Genomic DNA, 19909 nt, shown 5'->3' with positions numbered 1-19909 from the left:
TTTTCTGGGAGGGAGGGAGGGAGAGAAAGCTATGTTTTAGTGTGTGTTGTGTGCGAAAATTTTTTTTGTGTGCTTTGGTTTGGTGTTGTAGTATGGGAAGGATATAAAAAAAAAGTATGGCAACGGAAGCATACAGGGGGAAGCTTGGGGGAGACGAGGGTAGAAGTGTCAATTCGTAGGTACTGTTTCTAGTAAGTTGTTGACTGGAAACCGGCGGTAGGCAGTGGCAGGAGTCCTAGGTGGAGGTGGAGGGGTATAAGAGAAAGGAACGTGGTAATTAAAGGAGGTTATGAAGGGTGTTTTAAGAATTGGAAGATTATTTAGTGTGGATAAATATTGAGGTGATGTGGTTCAATAGGAGACTATTTGAGGTGGTGCTTAGGTAAGTTTTGGTATTATCGGGGTTTCTTTTTTTTTTTTTTTTTTTGATCTTTTGTTCTGGAAAAAAAAATTAAGGAAATTAAGGCGGTGATTTTTTCAATTTTGGGCAATGCTAAGGGGCAGAATTGTCTGATTAAGGAAATAGAATTGTTTGGCAATCGTGCATGTTGGGTTTTCTTAATGTACTTGAGTTGCCTTTATGGGGAATCTAGGACTCCAATTGGCAGGGGATGGTATAATTTTGGTTAGATTAGGAGTTTTAGTAAAAAAAAAATATATACTGTAAAAATATGATATGTATGAAGTAGAAAATAATAAAAAAATATGTTTGCAAAGAAAGTAAAAATATTTCTACAGAAAACTACGATTCAAACAAGGCCAAAATGTCCCAACTTTTGTTTAGTACGAGGTAATGAGCGGACTAATCATCAAATTGCTTTCGAAAGACTAATAAAATTTGGATTTAACCCCTGTAATATGAGTTGGGTTGGAATAAAAGAATATCTAAGTTTTCGTTTTTTAATTAAACATTGTAGATTCTTTGCAATATTTTATTTTAGTACGGGTATATATAACAGGTGTTCATTGGTACTTGTTAAAATATATTTAAAACATCATATTTTTTAAAATGTAAGACTAATTAGAAAAAAAATAAATACAAAAGAGGGTATATAAGATTAAATAAGAAAATTATATAAATGTAATGAAAAATAATAATTATTAATCTACGTATATACATGGTAGAGTAATTGAATTTTATGCATATTAATAAGTGCTCAATGGACACCAGCTAAAAAAACTCTTTTAGTATGAATAAAAAATTAAAATGGTAAAAGCAATCTATACCATGTCAATCTGGATCAGCATCAAACTGCATAGAGGTTTTAATTAGTTGTGAGGGCAATTTTTTTCCACCAGTATGTCGTAAGTAATAACTGAAAATTCTAAAACTTTCCATGGCAAGCTGAATTTTGATCCATACTAAAAAGTGTAAGAAGAAAAATTGGGGGCAACATTACATGAGCTTCTCCACATTTTTAGCGCCTGTTAAAAGCAAGGGCCTATCTATTCCCATTTGCGGATCTTAATTCTCAAGGAATGTAACCAAGTTGCCTCCTAATGGCTTTCCTTTGGATGGGCCTCAGTCTGCTTTGCTGGAGAAGCTTGACAAGAATGTGCTTCTGCATCTGCATGAAATGGTGTTCAATGGAAACCATGTGATTGGATCAACTGCAAAAGGCCAGCCCATGAGATGGGGTCAGCTTGTTTGTGAGATCTTAGGTTTGTGTACCCAAGACTCCACGATTTAGTTTCGTTGGTGTGGATGTTCTCAAACTTTGCCTTTTATCCTTGCGGCTTTCTTATCGTAAGGATTGCAGTCTCCCGTTAAGCCCAAAAAAAAGAAAAGAAAAGAGAGAGAGAGACAAACGAGCTTAGGCAAATGCAACCTATTCTTCCCATTAATTACAACTAATTAGGATAGAGAGACAGTGAAGAAAGTCAACTGTCTCGCAGTATAGGCATCTGATTTTTTTTCCTTTAATAAGCTAATGTGAATGAAGTTTTTCTTCTATCAACTGATGTTACGTTTTTCAGATAGTCATCGTTTTGTTTGAATTAGCTGTTTTTTGGGATGTTTTTGAAATATTTTACTGTAACAACGTATATGAAAAAATTTTACTATAGATGTTTTTTGAAATATTGTATGGATGAGATATTTTTTGAGTTATTTTTGTTTGTGTATTATTGTAGCATTATATTTGAAAAACTTATTTTGAAAAATAGGCCAATCCAAACAGAGCTAATGAAATTTGCGTGTTGATAAACGAAAAAAAAAAAGAAGAAAGATTATGATAGGTATCTTCACATTGAAAATATTTTTATGAGATTGTATATGTTTATGATTTCAAATATACCCCTGAAAACATGTTCCTTTTATGTCCGCAAATTATATCTCTTCCAGGAGATTGGTCCCAAGGCCATGAATATAAGTCCCAACAGTTTTCTTTTCCAAAGTGGACAATTACGAGTGTTACGGCTCCAAGAGGTACGCCGTACATATTATAGTTTCATTATACAGAAAAGGAAACCATGAGAAGATTTTTTTTTTCTTGTCTGAAGATGTTAATGCTTATACAATTTTTGAATGCATGATCCTCTGTAAAATGGATATATCCAATAAGTATAGGTGGCAAACCAACCCACTTAACTAAATTTATCCATACCCGTCCATGAATAGATGGGTATGGATATCTTAAATTTTTGTATATGGGTATAAATGGTTACCCAATAATACCCATTTATTAAATGGGTATTATTGGGCAACCCATCAAATCCAATTAACCCATTTAGAATTCTCTTCTCTTCCCCCACCCATTTTTTTTTTTCCAAAATTTTCATTTTGTCATGAACTACTTTTGTTTCATTAATCCAATTAACTACTTTTGTTTCATTATTATTATTATTTGTTGATTTTATCTTATTATTTTATTTTATCTTAGTTTGTTAACTTGCTTATTTTTCAGCATTACCAATTTATGATAAATTTTAGGCTCTTTTCTTATCTTTCTAAAATGAAATTTTAAATTTATATATGAAAATAATGTTAAGGATTCAAAATTTTTGGTTTAAGTTTTATATTAACTTTTATAGTACTTAGTTCAAATTTTTATATTCTTATTATTCAATTATTAAATAATATTTAATTTTGCTTCATAAAGTATAAATGGAAAAAAATTGGTAATTAGGCTTATTGAGCATTACAAGTAAATATTTAAAACTAATGATGGATACAAAGAGCGGTATAAATTGATAACTTAGTTTGCAAAAATGAATTTAAATGAGTTTACAAAAAATTAAAATAAATGGGTTATAAATGGGTAATTTGGTTACCCAATTCATTTTTTGACTTACCCATTTATACCCATCTAATTAGATGGGTATAAATGGGTTGACTCACTTATATCCATTACTCATTTTACCCAATCCAAACCCGGCCAAGTCACCCATTTTGACACCTCTACCAATAAGTATCCCCTTGGATCTAAGCAACTATAATGTAGTCTTTACTTGGTCCCGCCAAAAAAATAAACATCGCGTCGATATTAGGTGAAATGTTGATTCATTAACCTTGAATTAGTGGTTTTTCTTTTCTTAGGTGAAATGTTGATTCAGTAACCTTGAATTGGTGGTTTTTTTTTTTCTTTTTCTTTTTTCCCCTCCCCCTCATGATGAACCATTCATTGCATTTTTGTACACTCGAAATACAGAACCAATCAAAGCGTAATTGCTTGCGACGGAAGGTTCCTGTTGGTGTCGGGTACAAACAACCAACCGTGAAACTAATATCTCAGCTTCCCAAAAGTTCTAAAAGAGTGCTGCAGGGATTTTACTCTTCCACGACGACAGCCTCTTGCCTATGGCATGGAGAATTTAAGGGTTTGATTCAAAGAACAATTGGAATATGTATTTCTCGGTAACACTACTTTTAGTAAAAGCTTTATGAAGCAAATGATTGGGGTGAGTAGTTTGTTAATCTTATTCAGCTAAAACTCTAAACAAATTTTTAGTGATAATAAGACTTTAATTGTTGTCCTAAATCAAACAGCATCCACGATCATTTATGTACAAAATGTAACCATTACTGTGATTATGTAATCCCTTAAGTTTGCAAGCTGATAATCTTAACGAGTAGTATAATCTTGCTCAATAAATGTTGCTTTACCCCTTAGAATTAAGATGCCTATCTCAGAGAAACTACTATTATTATCTATCTTCAGAAAAGCAGGTATTTAAGTATACATAAACGAACATATCCATTACCAGGAAATTTTTAATGGGCTAGATTGTTTTCTGAAAATTGTGTACATTGTTTGTGGTTAAACTGATCCATGCAAGCAAGCAAGCCTTGGCGGTTAAGATGAGAAAGAATGTGCATTACCTCAGAAATTTACGCATGCATTGATGAATGAATATGATTTCAAATTCATCACGTGTTCAACAAGCCAAGAAAATGCAACATGGTATATATATATATATATGAAATGGATTCAATCAAGAAAGGTTAATGTTATGCAATTGTATATCATTAAAATATATGCATGCCCAGATTGTTGTATAAAACTCTCAAACGATTGGTAGAGACTGGCGACAAATGGGACAATTAGGCCTCTTGATTAGCCAAGGTTTGATACAAGATGAATGGAATGCATGTTGACAATCAGGAAGAGCCTGGCATAATTCTCCATCCTTCAAATCTTCCAAGCAAATTGCACAGCTAACTATTGAATGGTTTCGGTTTCTCTTGTACGTTGCAGGGGCTGGGATAATCTCCAAGACCTTCACGGCCTCCTCCACCTCCTTCCTTTGAACATTAGCGGTCACAGACGGCGACGGCGCTGGCGGTGTTGCTCCATTGTTGCCCAGATGCCACCTCTCGCACACGACAGCGAAGAGTTTGTCGAAAGCCGATTTGATTCCAAGAGTTATGTAAAAGGCGCTGAAAATGGCGATGGTACAGAAGAATGCCAAAAGGGCTGGGTAGATGATCCAGTCTGTTATCAACTCAAGGGATTTAATCATGCTGAAAATTGATGTACCAGTATAATTATATATGGAGATTGTCCTACCATCTATATCACCTAGGGTGGAAAAATCTCTTGCGTTGTTTTCCGGCCATTGTTTTGGTTTTTTTACCTTGTAAGTTTTAACCTCCCATTTGTGATCATCGCATATTGACTTGGAAATTCTAGACGTCCTGGCTGGCTATACAGAATTCTTGACCAATTACGGTGCATCGAGTCTCAGCCAATGGCTGGCTTCCACCTGGTTCCTCCTCTAGTTAAACTTTTTTTTACCTACGGAATCCTCAATGCCACTTTTCCGATGGCAATTCAGTGTCATTTCTATATTTATGTCAAGTGTTCTGTTTATTTAATTTGTCACGTGCTGTTTATTTAAATTTTTTCTACCATCACGTGATAAGTGGGATTGGCACTGAATTTGACACCGAATAGTGACACAGAGGATCCTAACTGACATGATTAGACCTTGTTGGAAGGTCATTTTCCATCAAAAATTTTTTACATTTTTTGTGAATATATTTTTTAATTATTTTTTAGTTTATATATATATATATATATCAAAACGATATAGTATAATATTTAAGTTTTTGTTTTTTTTTTCTTTTTTGCTCATTATTCTCTTTTTCTTTTTTTTTCTTTTTTGGGGGGCTTGGAGGTTGGGGGTGGCTACCTAAAACTTAGAACTCCTCTTACAACAGTTGTACGAAAATTTCAAGTCAAAATTTGTTCAACATCCTTTTTTTTTCTCTTAAGATGAATACAGATTTATGATGCGGAAAAGGATTCATTTATTAATGGCTGTACAGTACGATTACGAAAAATGGAAACATACTAAATTCTCCCCCCAACACCAAAAAATAATAATAATGTTCCTTCCTTCCTAGAGTCTCATGGAAGACAACTCCACTAGCATTGAAACATGAAGTTAAAACTTTAAGTTCATAGTATTCGAGGTTTAAGACGACCCTCACCCTGTTTTTAATTATGGTGCTCAAACACAAGATCCAATGTAGAAGGTTGGTAGCTGATATTGATATGAATATTTGTACCAGGCCCACAAAACTCAAAACCAAAGAAACAAGCAATCATATAGCCATATAGTACAACATAGACATTGCATCCGATTGAATTGAATGGAGGGAGCATAGGAAATGCCAGCTCCACGTGACAACGAGGCAAACAATAATCAAAGAGAAGAGAAAGGAAGAAGAATGTCTTCTTCGTCATTGAAAATTTTCCTAAAACCAATAAATATAGCCCCATATAATGTACCCTTCTATGAATCCTGCATCTACCTAGCTTTCATCAATAAACTCTGCATGTGTTAATGTCGCCTAGATATAATTCATTATGCAACAGCCGAAACAGCAGGAACTCGACACGAATCCAAGAGGGTTTTGGTCTCATTTTCTGAAGTTCCCATGTGAATGCATGCGCACACCTTTGAATCGATGGTGGGTACCTTAATTGAACAGGGCACTGTCTAGGAGTCAAGCAACATCTAGTAGGAGAAATAGGCCCTTCGCCCTCCAACGTTCCTGTCGAACTTCATTACTGATTGGTTCTCCTTTGTACATCTCCCTTGATCTAAGCACATCTTTATCATGCATGAGACGTCGACCATTATTCGTGTTCGGCAAATATCCAAATTTCAACACGAGAACAAAACTAGCCTATATGCGCAAGCTCAGCACAAGTATTTTGAGAAATTGGAGGCCGTAGGGTCGATGTTTGTGAGACTTGCGTGAAGGGAATAAAAAAAAAAAAAACAAAGAATTCTCGACATTAATCAAAAGTTTGACTGATGAATTGCTAATTGTATTCTTCTCGGTTACCAGAAAGATGAAAGATGGTGTCTGAACTTTAATGGCTTTCAAAATGCGGTAATGAAGGATCAGTTCTTTATTTTCCCCATCCTTAAGCCTGTTATTGCTTAATTAGCTGACAATTATATATAAATCTTCGGATTAAGCATATTCCATGGATGTCCTCTTTCTTTTTCCTTTTTTTTTCTTTTTTTTTTCTCTTGTGTAGGCTTCAACTATTGTGAACAAATCCTGGCTCCGCAGAGCTCTGCCTGCGGCTAACATTCTTCCTGCGCATATAATGCTAGTATATTTATCTTAATGTTTTCTGATGAGAAAATAATTAATGGAGATTTTCTCTGTCAACAATAATGTCTTTTATTCTAAATCTAATCGTAATGATTTGAGGGGACAGCTGGAATCATTGGGGTTAACAACTAAACACATGTCATTAACTAATATTCGTTATAAAACTGCAATTTGATAAAGAATACTTCTTTTCTTTACGCCCTAGCTATCACTTATCCATTTTCCAGTCGGTAAAAAAAAAAAAAAAAAAACACTCGAGTACTATTAATCTCTTTTTGTCGAGCAAAGACAAGAATGCACGTCATGTAATCAGTCTTCTGTAAGCTAGCAAGAAATGCCCGCAGACCTTAGGCAACCAAAGGCCAAAAAAAAAAAAAAAAAAAAAAAAAAGGAAAAATAGAAGAAAGAGTCAACTTATGTCTTCATTCTCATTTGACATTTTGCTAATTAGATGAGATCATGAAAATATAATATTTTGCAACGAAAAATACATAGCTTTTTTCAGCTGCATAAAATTATTGAATGATATTCCACCCCACGTTCATTCCACAGAGAAATGGTCGTTAAAAATGTGATGGCTCTGTTTGGAATATTAAAACTTCGATCATGACCTATCTGAAAACAACAATACAGTGCCAATATGCCAATCTATTTGAGCCTATAAAATCCAAACGAGGTCACATGGATTCTAACCTATTTAGCGTCACCATCTTCTCTCTATATGAGATGATTTGTAACCTCTTGCTATTGTTATGCTACTATCTTTGGTGATTCAATCTGTAACCCTTTTTATCTCATCCTTTGGTTTGCCCTTCTTGATACATATTGCACTTGTTCAATTGAATCACGAACACATGATTTCTTCTCCTTCAATGGTCCTTATCTCTTTTAGCAATTCCACAGCCTGTTAAGTGGTGTATAAATCCATATTGTACCGTTAAATCATGTGGATCATTTTTATTTGATTGCGTAAATTGATGGCTTTACGGACTATAGGTTGTCTTTTGGGGAAAAAGGGTTAAGTGGTATAGAAATGAGAGTAAGTAAGAGATTCCGATTTCAAAACCTTCCACTTACACTACTAAAAAAAAATGTAACTTGTTTTTGTAAATCACAGAATTACTTCACAGTAAAACAAGACGCAGTCGATTTAGTTATGAAATTAGAATTTGCATTAATGTATTATATACATATATATATATATATATGTAAAGTTAGAAAAGGATAAGGGAGAGTTGATTACGAACCTTTCTAGGTTGTACCTGATCGATCCATCACATTATGCATGCATGTATATTAGTACGAGTATTCCCTGGAGAAGGTAAAACAGCTCTAGTATTCTTTCACGCATTCTTGCATACTTTCCCTTCTCCAGCCTCCAAACTCCCATTCCCCCTCCCAAAAAGTGCCAAAAGCTACAAGAAAAAAGAAAAAATCTTGATGCAAGATTACTAGCTGTATGACTCCATCACAATCGAATTCTAGCAGAATCTCAATATTAGCACTGATTTACCAAACGAAGCCAACCTTTCCCAACCCTTTGCCACAAAAAGTCGCTCTCGCAGTCTCACCCGATTTGGGCCGCCACTTTCTCTTTGGCAAATGCTTTTACTGTAGGAAACGGAATGGAAAAAATAAATCAAAAATTTTCAGTTCAATGAATATCGCCCTGTACTGTCACGTGAATATCTGGTGTTAAAGAACTAGAGAATTCTGCTTTTGTTTTCTTCCTCACATGCTCTACATTTTCAGCACTTCCTCCTAGATTTGCATCTATGTTATTATATACAGTAAAGACACTCATCCCTTAACTGCTGAATTCATACTTTTTTCCCCTTGTATTGTATGTACCCTTAGATTTGGATTCCAAAAGCTAAAAAGTAAAAGTTCCAAGTCATGGTGCAATAAGGTGATCGAGTTAAGAGGTAATTAAGTATTCAATTAAAGCCAATAATTATTCACCTAGAAAATCTTTCCTGTTTTGTTTTCTTTTGATTCATTGCGGGGAAAAGGAGAGGAGAGGAACGTGAGCAAAAATGGAAACTAATATATTGTACATCCATAAACCATTGTTACTACCATTAAGCCTTAATTTACCACTAATCAAACCCTCCTAATTTCATTATTTCCTGTCGCTGGAGCTTCATATCTCTCTCTTTCTTCTTCTCTCTTGCGGGCAGTTCTAAATTTAGTTAATATACATTGTAGACAATGAAATTTTAATTAATTCTAAAAATTATTATTGATTTATAAATTATTTCTATGATTTATTTTTATTCAATTGGATGTTGCCACATGTCATATATACTTGGAAGTTTGGCTATTCGGCAGCCAATCATGTCTCGCCACATGTTAAGTTGAGGAGGTGTCGACACCAATTAAAATTGTTGAGATGTCTCTGCTAATCAAATTATGCCATGTCACGTGTCTTTATGACTTGACAAAATTATGAATAAATATCTAAATAATTATTTCTTTATTAAAGAGATAATATTTAGAGTTATTTAATCTATGTATATGTCTTATATACTGCAATGGTTCGTTCAGTTAAATTGTGCCATGTCATATGTCCCTACAAGTCTAATCAATTAAGGAAATATTTATTAATTTTATCTCTTTATCAATAAATATAAAATGAAGAGATAATATTTAAAGTGAAGCAATCCTTATATGACTGGATGTCTTATAAGACAAGTAAAGTGGCATACATGACTTCAGGCTCTACCTTATTTTACAGTTATAGATAGGGGATCTCTCCACCAAGGCGCACATCACATTCTCATACTTTCATATTTTTTTGAAGTTCCAAGGGTGTGAAGGCTCTGCATTTTCAAATGTTCGAGTTCTTCAAAGGAATGACTTAAATCTTCAAGTGTTTGAATTCATAAGTTGTTCAAATCTTCTATAAATCGACTATTGAATCAAGAAAATATTTTACAAATTAGAGAAAGAAGCTTTATACAAATTAGAGAAAATTTCAGAAATTATAACTCACATATTTTCTTAAAATTCATGTAATTCATATTTGTCGTATATTTTTCTTGTCTTATAATTTTCTTGCAAGACAATTTTATCGCGTACATACATGTCTAGAAAATATTTTACAAGTGACAAAATGATAACACAAAGTAGTGGTATAGTTTAAGAAATTCTAACCAGAATACATCCAGAATCCCAATGTAGCTAGTTTGACAATCGTGACAACCACAAATTGTTTGAGAGGAAAGGAAAAATATATCAACTGACCAGGGGGAGGAAAAAAGAAAAAGAAAAAAGAAAAGAAAAGAAAGAAGTAAAAGAGCTTGGTAGCTGGATAATTTCGGGATAGCCAACTATAAACATATCTGTCAAGTGCTTGGTGTTCAGCTAATTCAGATTTAGCTCCTATTTTGTAGGTTTATAATAATGTTCTACCTACGGGCGTAAACAGCTAGTAAAGGGGTCGTTTGTATTTGCTGTCAACATCCTGCGGATAAAGAAGAATCGATCTCCAAATGAAATCGCATCTCTTGGTGTCCATCCTGGGTATCCAAAGTCAACAGAATTTCTGACAAACCCCACAACAGATTTAATAAGATGCATAGCAATGGATAATAATGCATATTAAACCTCTTTTTTCTTGACAAAAACAGGATATCAATGATGCAAATTTCTCCCCTCACAAACAAACCTACTATCAGCCTATCAATGATAGAATATACATACAATTGCTCTTCCTTTGACGTAGTATATACTATATCAAATACTCAGATGGCAGCTACCTTCTACGAGCTAACAAATAGTAATTACTTTCTTGAATTCCCCAGTTCGAAGTGCTAGATCAAGACCGCATGAAAGAAAAGAAAAGAAGGAAGGCAGTTGATATATTGTAGAACCATATGAAAAACAGCCGAATGAAAGACGGTTGATGTTTACCTTTTCTCCAACCGTCTAAATCTTACGAGTATCGAATCACAAGAAAGTTTCACAAGAATTGCGGTTGAAAAACGAAAAAAAGTCTCTTTGATCATCATTAATTCATAGGGTAAAAGTAAAATAAACGAAGAGTTCCGAATGCTGGTAACATGCAGGGTATTATTCTTATTGTTTTTTACGATCGAGTTTCTATGTCTTATCATTAACATTGTCTGATTAATACCATACTATGAAATTAAATTCTCTGAGTTCAGCATGTGACTGCCCTCTCGCTAGGACGCATGATCCGTTGCAGGCACCATGTGATTATGACTAAGAGAAAGGTATGGAGGTGACTTTGAAACAAAGATTAGAATTTTGGATTTCAAGTATACTCATTATCAGTTTCATTCCTCTTATTCCTCACTAGAAATCGACAAATTTTCACCACTCTAATTTTAGCTTTAAGAACTGGGGAATCAGCAGATGTATGTAGGGGAGGGAGGTTAATGCATACAATAATTAGAGTTGTCATTTAGATTTCTGAAGAATATATATATATATATATATTAGAATTTTTGAAAGTGTATGCCAGGAGTGCAAACGAGTCGAGTCGAGTCGAGTCGAGTTTTGACCTTATCGAGCCGAGTCTCCTGTTAATTTTATGAAACTCGAACTCGACGAGCTCAAAATGTCGAACTCGAGGTTAAAAAATAAAAAAATAATAATTATTTTATTTTTAAAAAATAAAAATAATTATTTTATTTTTAAAAAATAAAAAATAATTATTTTATTTTTAAAAATGAATAAAATAATAATTTTTTAACAAATAATAAAATATTAAAGATATATATGTAATTTTACTATTAAAATAAAAAATAAAAATATAATCGAACTCGCGAGCCAACGAGCTTAATGTTTAACTCGAATTCAACTTGATTAACCCGAGTTCGACTCGAACTCGATATTGATCGAATTCGAGTCGAGTTCGTTTGTAAACAGCTCTAGTGTATATATTATCAGTATATAGAAAATTAATTAATTATATGTATTTTTTTTGGTATCCACGAGCATATATTTGGAACTAAAATTCATTCTAAGGGACCATGAATGTGTTCCAAAATTTCGGCGCCAGGACTGTCTATCGGCCCCGCTCTTCTGCTATTATTTGCATGCGACAAGAAGTACACCTCCAAGCATTATAAAGATTGGAGTATCATATGAATAAACTGAGCAAACTGGATAAAATTGTGACTCTATAAACTGAAAATAATAAAAGCCAAAAAACAAAAGAAAAATCTAAAATTTCACGATTGAGAAATAGGCAAACACTTTAATCGTGTAACATTAATTATTATACATCCCAAAAATTTAAAACCTTAAAAATTTTCTAGTATGGTTTCGTATTATTAGTACTTTCACTGAGCCAAGTAACTTTCATGGTAGTACACTATTTAACTTATTGAACGGTTACCAAAAAAAAAAATTGAACAGTTACAATTATTTTTATTATAGAAAAGAGTTACTATATGAGATTTATCAGTTGATAACCATACTCACTTTCATTTTAATGACTAATCTCTGGAGAATTAAAGGGCATGTTTACTACTAGCATAAATCACAAATCGGAATGTAGGTTTCTATCTTTGGTGTAGAGTTGATCTGGTTTGTTTGGATAGTGGGTTATTTCCCCAAATATATTTGCTTACATCACCATTACAATTTCCAATACAGCTTTTTATCTTCCCAATTACCTTTTTATCTCACATACATCACATCACAAAAAGTGCTACAGTAAAAATATCTCAAATAATTTACAATCCAAACAAACATTATATTGTTTTCCTCGGTCCCCTAGTCCAGTCTGGGGGGTCTTCTTCTGGCGTGGATTAGAATAGAAGTAACGTAGAAGATTTGTTGTTCCATCGACAAACAAATCAAGCAAATTTTTTTTTTCATCTTATTTTCTGATAGCGTGACGTAATATTTGAACAGTAAATGCAGTAAAATAAATTTTTATTGACCCTGATATTTGTAACAGTAGTTTCCATTCCCCATGCTTATTCCCCCTCTATAAAGTCTAAACGCCTCGACTGTCGAGCGAAGTTAAAATTGGAAAACCCCACACAGAAAAAAATAGACCAATGCAATGCACCCCCTCAAATCCTCACTCACTTTCACTGTCCACCCCAATCCCCAGACTCCATGTTCTCCTCCCCAACCGGTTCCACTCCAAGTCCCACCATACCCATTCCCACCCCACCCTGCTAAGATATAAAAGCCATTCCCCCCATTTCCCACCCATTTCCTCACTCACTCTCTCGCAACAAACTCCAACCCCACTCTTCAACCAACCCAACCACCCACAGATTCCCATTTCCTCCCCCCACATGCCACCATTTCCTCCTCTCCTTACCGCCGCAGCAACCATCTAATACTCCACCAAAGGTTTTGGTACTAATTTTTACGTCAGCATTGCGTAAATGGCGCAGCTTTCTCGCCAACAGTCCGACTTAAAAAACCGAGTGATCACTTGCCTCAACAAGCTCTCCGACCGGGACACTCTTCCCCAAGCCTCCAACGAGCTCGAGTCCATAGCTAAGACCTTGTCCAACGACGGTTTTGCACCTTTCCTAACTTGCCTCTCCGCCACTGATTCTTCCGACAAGTCCCCAGTCCGCCGCCAATGCGTCCGCATCCTCGGCATCCTCTCCGCCGCGCATGGCGACGCTCTTTCCCCTTACCTCTCCAAAATGCTCTCCTCCCTCCTCCGACGCCTTCGCGACCCTGACAGCTCCGTCCGCTCCGCCTGCGTCGACGCCGTCTCCTCCATTGCCTCGCACATAACTAGACCGCCGTTTTCTCTCATTTCGAAGCCTTTGATCGATTGTATATCTCACGAGCAGGACTACAATGCGCAGATCGGAGCTTCACTCTGTTTTGCCGCTGCTATTGAGGCTGCGCCGGAGCCTGACCCTGCCGAGCTCAAGAAACTCTTGCCTAGACTGCTAAAACTGGTGAAAAATGATTGCTTCAAAGCAAAATCTGCTTTGCTGTCGCTAGTTGGCAGCATAGCTAGGGTTGGAGGTGCTTCCAGTAAAAATGTAGTCAATAGTTTGGTTTCGACTATGGTCGAGTTCCTGAGTAGCGACGATTGGTCGGCAAGGAAGGCTGCCGCCGAAGCATTGGGGATGTTAGCAGTGGCAGAGAGGGATTTTTTATCAGATTTTAAGTCCAACTGTGTAGCTGCCTTGGAAAGCAGACGATTTGACAAGGTATTTTATCACTGTTGTTCTCAATGGCATTTTTGGTGAATGTTTTATTCTATTTTATTTTTTACTTTAATGAAAGTCTTTTCTGAAAACCTGTAGGTGAAGGTTGTAAGGGAGACGATGAATCGGGCAATGGAATTGTGGAAAGGGGTTCCGGGAGTTTCAGATGAGGTTTCGGATGAAGCAGAATCCAAGTCCTCCGTGAAAGGTCAGGTGCCCCATGCCTTAGTTTATTTTAGTATTTGGGATTTTTAATTTTAAATTTATGGTATGAGACTTGAATTTGTGAGTGTGCAAATGATGGTAAAGGAATTTCTTGAGTTGATTTGTGGGCTATGACCGATGGGAATGGCCAATAAGTTAAGAATGCCTTGTCTTTCATGTTTGTAATTTGGATTTTTTTGGGTCAGTTACTACTTGCTAGTAGTATGACAAATTGACTATGGTAATAATATGGTCCCTGAGTCCCTGACCTAATATTATTTGGGGTCCCCTACTATAGTGTGTCCCCAAATAGCTTCATTTAAGCAGGCAAACAACGAGTGTTTGTATAATGGTTTGTTGCTGCATAATCTTTGTTGTAAGTACTCATACTTTTACCGCCCTACATACTCTGGCTGCAATGTCAAAGCAAATCATTTTGGTGTAAAGTATCGAATGTTATTTTATTAGTAGTTGGTTTTTCATGTTCTCGTGTCACTTTTAAAGTTGCCAATCATTCCTTGGATGATTACCCCTGTTTCTCTAACGTTTCTGCATTTCTAGATATTGAAGCTAGCTTGTTTTCTGGAAAAAAAGAAAAAAGAAATGCTTTGGGAGTTTCTCCATATCCCTTTTAATTAGTCGTCCATGTTGCTTTTGTTAGTTATAAAACTTTGAATGATTCCTTTTGTGTTATATTCGTGGCCTCTCCAAGTATCTGAAAATTTCCTATACCTGTTAATGACATCTAGCATGATGACAATCTGTGCAGATTTTGGCAGTGATGATTTTGGCTATGTGACCCCTCATATGAAAAAAGCAGCCCCTAGAATCAGGTCACCCACGTCCAATACTTCATCTACTACCAACAATCAAAAGAATACTTCTTTGAAGAGTGATTTTGGCAAACCAAAAGCTGCAAGGTCTTGTCAGGCGGATTTTAAAAGGTTCTCTGAGTGCAGAATTGAAGTTGCTGTACCAGAAAATCCCATTGAGCAGATGAACCAAAACCTTGGAGATTCAGATTCAGAAGATAGTGAAAGCTGCTTAAACAGAAATTTTGAAGCGAAGTGCTTCCCATTCAACCGAAACTCAGATGAAAGAAGCAGGATTGGTAGTTCGAAATTTGGGGCTCGTGTGGTTCCATTATATGGGAATGCAGACTGTGATTCAACTGCACTAGATATCAATGCTACTGATGTGGCTGGGAGCCAAAAAGAGTTTGAAAACCTATCTTTGATACAGAAACAACTTCGTCAGATTGAAAACCAGCAATCAAGTTTATTGGATCTCCTTCAGGTACTTGCTCTCTCTCTCTCTCTCTCTCTCTCTGCACACGCGTGTGCATGTGGTTTCATCTCTCTTTTTTTGCTTATATTTTGAGACCATACTTCTGCCTCTGTTAACCATTCACCTGCTATTTGCTCGAGCTGGTCAAGGAGAACCTGCTTTCTTATACCTCATCTTTTGATGTCTAAGTCCATCATAATCCTTTGTGTGCATCATGTGTGAATATAGTTTTGAAAGCATCTAATGTTCGTGCAAAATTTTTTTAGAGATGTAATCATGTGAGTTTCAATGGTTTTAACATTTTTCTTTAGTTACAAATTTAAAATTCTCCATTTTGTTATGTTTCTGCTCTGCTTTTTTGTTGATATGTTGTAGCTGGATCAACTGTTTGCTACATTCACTTATTTTTCAAATTTGTGATGCATTTCTGCCAAGAAAAAGTACGTTGAAACCGAAATGCTTTTTCATTTGTTGGTTTCGGAGGTTTGCCATGCTTCATGCTGATAAAGATGTAAAACTTGTTATGGTTTTCTTCTGTACATCTGGAAGATGCTTATGCGTTGTTTCACAGTGTTCAAATAGGATTGCATCTTTCTGCTTCTAGCATATGTAGCAGTGAATCCTCAATATGAAACTGAAAAATTAGTGCTGAAACCAGTTTTATGCATTGTCTCATGGTCATGAAATAGGATTGTGTCTTCTGCTTCTAGCATATGTAGCTGTGAATCCTCAACACGAAACTGGAAAATTAGCTGAAATCAGTTTTATGCTGTTGTGAATTTCAGAGTTTTATTGGCCATTCACAAAATGGGATGAATTCTCTGGAGAGACGTGTAAATGGTCTAGAGAAAGCTCTTGATGTGATGTGCAGTGATCTGGCAATATCAACAGGAAAGATTACAGACACTGATGCTACAGGAAATACATGTTGCATGCTGCCTGGTGCAGAATTCTTGAGTCCTAAGTTCTGGAGGAAAAGTGACGGACAGAATTTCAGTTCGAAGGTTTCTTTCTCAAACCGATGCCAGTCACTTAATTATATGCCAAACAAATATGTAAATTCTGAATCATCAAAACTGGAGAGTCCAATAGAGAAGCATCAAATAGGGAGTGTGTCTGCTGTGGGCTTCATGGGAGATGCTCAAGCAGGCTCTAGGGAAACTCCGGATTCCCACTCAAAAAGAAGGATTAATAGGTTACTCAAAGATGCTGATGCGGTAAAAAGTTTCTATAGTGGTGGCCTTGATAGGGCATCACATGCTACTTGTGTACAGAAGCAGACTTGAATAACTGGTAATTGGCATTTGTTTTCAGTTTCGGCTCCATGCTTTGGAACATTTCATTCGCCCTTCCTCGTTTTCTGCCTAAATAATGCATTCTGCATTTTAGTTGTTAGTGCATAGAGCTTTGTCCTTTTATGAAAGCCCAAAAACTGCAGATGTACATCTAATACTTTGATACGTATTTTAATATTTCTGAACAGGTCATGAAGAACATGGAAAAGTCGCCGCAGGCTCCACATTCAGATGACCGATTGTCCATCATGAATTGAATTAGAATAGGTTCTAGGTTAAATTCCAAGCAGGGAAGATCTTAGTTCGGTAGAATTGCATGTCAAAGGGTTGGAGCACCATGCAGCAGCAATTTTCTCTGTATTTATACCACTTCAAAAAGATCCTTATTTCAGGGTTTATTGTGCACGACATGATGCTGCCCGTCTTGCGTAATTCTGATTTTTCTAGAATGCTTTAGATATAAATGTCGCGCCCCATTTTTAAATGAGGAGCAACAATGCCATAGTGCAAAGCGAATGATACTCCCAAATGAGGTTGGGAAGGAAGACTTCTCTGCAGAAGTTCTTTCAAATTTAGGCTGAAATACAAGGTCGCCAGCTCACCTCAGATAAGAGAGTTCCTTTCTCTGGTCCGCAAATGAATGCGTGTAAAGCAATAACTAAATCTTGAATGACCTGCCGACCATTAACCAATGTATTGAAAATCAGCCGGACTGATAGGTCGAATCGGGAATTGGCCATGCCTTCGATTTGAGTTAATCATTAACTCAAAGAGTCAATTGAATTGATTAAATTCGATCAAGAATCAATTGAATTGATAAAAATTTGGAGGTTTAATGATTTTTTATTAATTTTTTATTTTTGAAAATAAATATTTTAGTTTTATTTAAAATTGTTAATGTTAAAATAAATAAAAAAATTATTAAAATTTTGAATTGGTTAAACCATGAATTAGAAGGTTTTCTATTCGAGTTTAAAAGCAGTGCCATTAACAAAGCAAAGCAGCTGAACGATGCTTTACATTTGACGACGAATCATCGAGATATCATTTGGGAAATGAACACCTCAGTTCGATCCACCTGCGTACTTAAATTGCGTCTATGAATACTCTGTGTGATTGGGATACTCGGTCTTATCAATTGAACGTGTTGAACATTTGAGAACTTGATAATGTAGAAGTGCAGAATCAAAGAATGAAAAGGTGAAGCTTGGAACTCAGAGGGGGAAGAGGAGTGGTTGAATCATGATAGTTGGTGGCTGGCGTACGTAGTAGTGCAGAGAGAACGGAGATTCAGGACAAAGTTGATCAAACGTACACGCTGCTCTCGAACTCACTACTTTTGTCCTTCATACCAAATATAGGGTCCTCCTGCCAGTTGCATCGACTAGTCTTTAGTCTTTACTGAATACTGACTGCATTAGATTTTGGACACGGCATCGATTCTCTTTGGCACTTAAAAGATTTTGTGAAGATCTTTTACGAAGTTCCTCACACACTGATATTCCCTCCTTTGTGGCTTTCAACTTTTTCTTCTTTTTTGGGTAACATGGACCCGTCTGTCTTCACTTGCTTCTCTTTTTTCTTTTCTCCCTTTGATGCAGAACAACTCAGACTGACTACTTCCTATAATTTTTTGATAAAATGCTTTTCCTATATTAAAAGTATTCTTTACTAATTTTACTTGACGCCAAAAAAGCGAAAAAAACCACACATACACGCCTGCGCAAATAGCTTTCTTTCAGAGAACCCAAGTGAGTTTGTTCATATTTTTTTTTTTGGCTAAAATTCAGCCAGCTAGTTTGACCTGTGATAGTGGCAATCACCATGTATTATTAGGTGTAATTAAAAGAAAAGTGAACGAATCTTTAGGTATGTAGCCTTTCGTGTTCCTAATAATGCCCTGTATCCATGTTTAGAGAGTTCTGTGCTTGTAATTTGAGCGTAGAAAGCGCATTGAAAATTTTGATTTAATAACAATTATTATTTCATGTCTTACCATACAATAGCCGACGTTAGGTATTAATTAATCAACACTATTAACTACAACATATTTTTCCCTTTTCAAGTTCATATTTTGACACTAAATTGTAATTTTCTAGTTACAGTAAGTTCTTTTACAACTTGCATAGGCATAGGGATGACAATGGTGTGGGTTTGGAACGGGGGACTGCCCCATTGCCATAAAACTCTCCCTGCCCTCGCCTCCGTTTCCCCTACCCCGTCTCGCCCCGCTTCCTGTACGGGTGATAATTTTATTATTATTATTTTTTAGAAATCTTTATTCAATAGATCAAAACTAAATTCAAAGAATAAGCTAAAATACGGAACTGAAAAAAGTGAAAAAAGAAAAATGAAACAAGAAAAGTGTCGAAATAAAACACTAAGAAAATTAATTAAATTGTATAGATAACATTTAAGAATACTTATAGAACGCGTAATATGCTTGTACCAAATATCAATTAGAAATTTGGATAGAAATGGGATAAAGATTATGTTTAGTTGGCAAAAATTCTATATTTATCATTATTAGATTATATGATATATTACATTTATTTATATTAATAAATTGAAGTGGGAACGGAGCAGGGGTATCGTTTCCCTCCCCTCGCCCCATTCCTCGTCCCCGCTCGCGTCCCGCCCCATTACATCCTCTGCAGGGCGGACACCTGTCCCATTGCCATCTCTACATAGACATGACTGCACGAGTATGCAACAACTATCGCTAGCGAGAAAGGGCCTAAAAATAGAAAACCAGCCACTCATGGGTAGCCCACATTTAGGTAGCAGGCTTTTGAGAATCCAAAAATAGAGCGGTCTGTCAGCATGGGCTCTTCTTGCCAGCCCAAACTCCAACTAATTGGACTGTGACTTTCTAATTT

General features: G+C 35.7%; 2 protein-coding genes across 2 annotated transcripts; one reads left to right on the top strand and one right to left on the bottom strand.

Annotated features, from left to right (window-relative positions):
- Positions 1-4506: 4506 nt before the first annotated feature.
- On the bottom strand, positions 4507-5108 carry LOC113752681 (RING-H2 finger protein ATL73-like). The gene is made up of 2 exons (XM_027296764.1): positions 5077-5108; positions 4507-4963 (listed from the first exon to the last, which is right to left on the bottom strand). The coding sequence occupies exons 1-2, from the start codon at positions 5106-5108 to the stop codon at positions 4507-4509; spliced, it is 489 nt and encodes a 162-aa protein (XP_027152565.1).
- Positions 5109-13302: 8194 nt separating this feature from the next.
- On the top strand, positions 13303-17462 carry LOC113753625 (TORTIFOLIA1-like protein 4). The gene is made up of 5 exons (XM_027297825.1): positions 13303-14247; positions 14344-14452; positions 15218-15744; positions 16521-17028; positions 17219-17462. The coding sequence occupies exons 1-4, from the start codon at positions 13456-13458 to the stop codon at positions 17019-17021; spliced, it is 1929 nt and encodes a 642-aa protein (XP_027153626.1). The 5' UTR covers positions 13303-13455; the 3' UTR covers positions 17022-17028; positions 17219-17462.
- Positions 17463-19909: the final 2447 nt, after the last annotated feature.

Source organism: Coffea eugenioides, chromosome 11, assembly GCF_003713205.1.
Source record: "Coffea eugenioides isolate CCC68of chromosome 11, Ceug_1.0, whole genome shotgun sequence".
Classification (NCBI taxonomy): Eukaryota; Viridiplantae; Streptophyta; class Magnoliopsida; order Gentianales; family Rubiaceae; genus Coffea; species Coffea eugenioides.
The sequence above is the reverse complement of the archived record's forward strand: the minus strand, read 5'-3'. Positions and strand labels throughout refer to the sequence as shown.

Excerpts from the sequence above, each read along its gene's own strand:
- LOC113753625 (XM_027297825.1), top strand. The coding sequence starts at position 13,456 with ATGGCGCAGCTTTCTCGCCAACAGTCCGACTTAAAAAACCGAGTGATC. Across the intron at positions 14,453-15,217 it reads ATCCAAGTCCTCCGTGAAAG|ATTTTGGCAGTGATGATTTT; the intron begins GTCAGGTGCCCC and ends CAATCTGTGCAG. Across the intron at positions 15,745-16,520 it reads GTTTATTGGATCTCCTTCAG|AGTTTTATTGGCCATTCACA; the intron begins GTACTTGCTCTC and ends TGTGAATTTCAG.
- LOC113752681 (XM_027296764.1), bottom strand. The coding sequence starts at position 5,108 with ATGATCACAAATGGGAGGTTAAAACTTACAAG. Across the intron at positions 4,964-5,076 it reads GGGAGGTTAAAACTTACAAG|CATGATTAAATCCCTTGAGT; the intron begins GTAAAAAAACCA and ends ATCAATTTTCAG.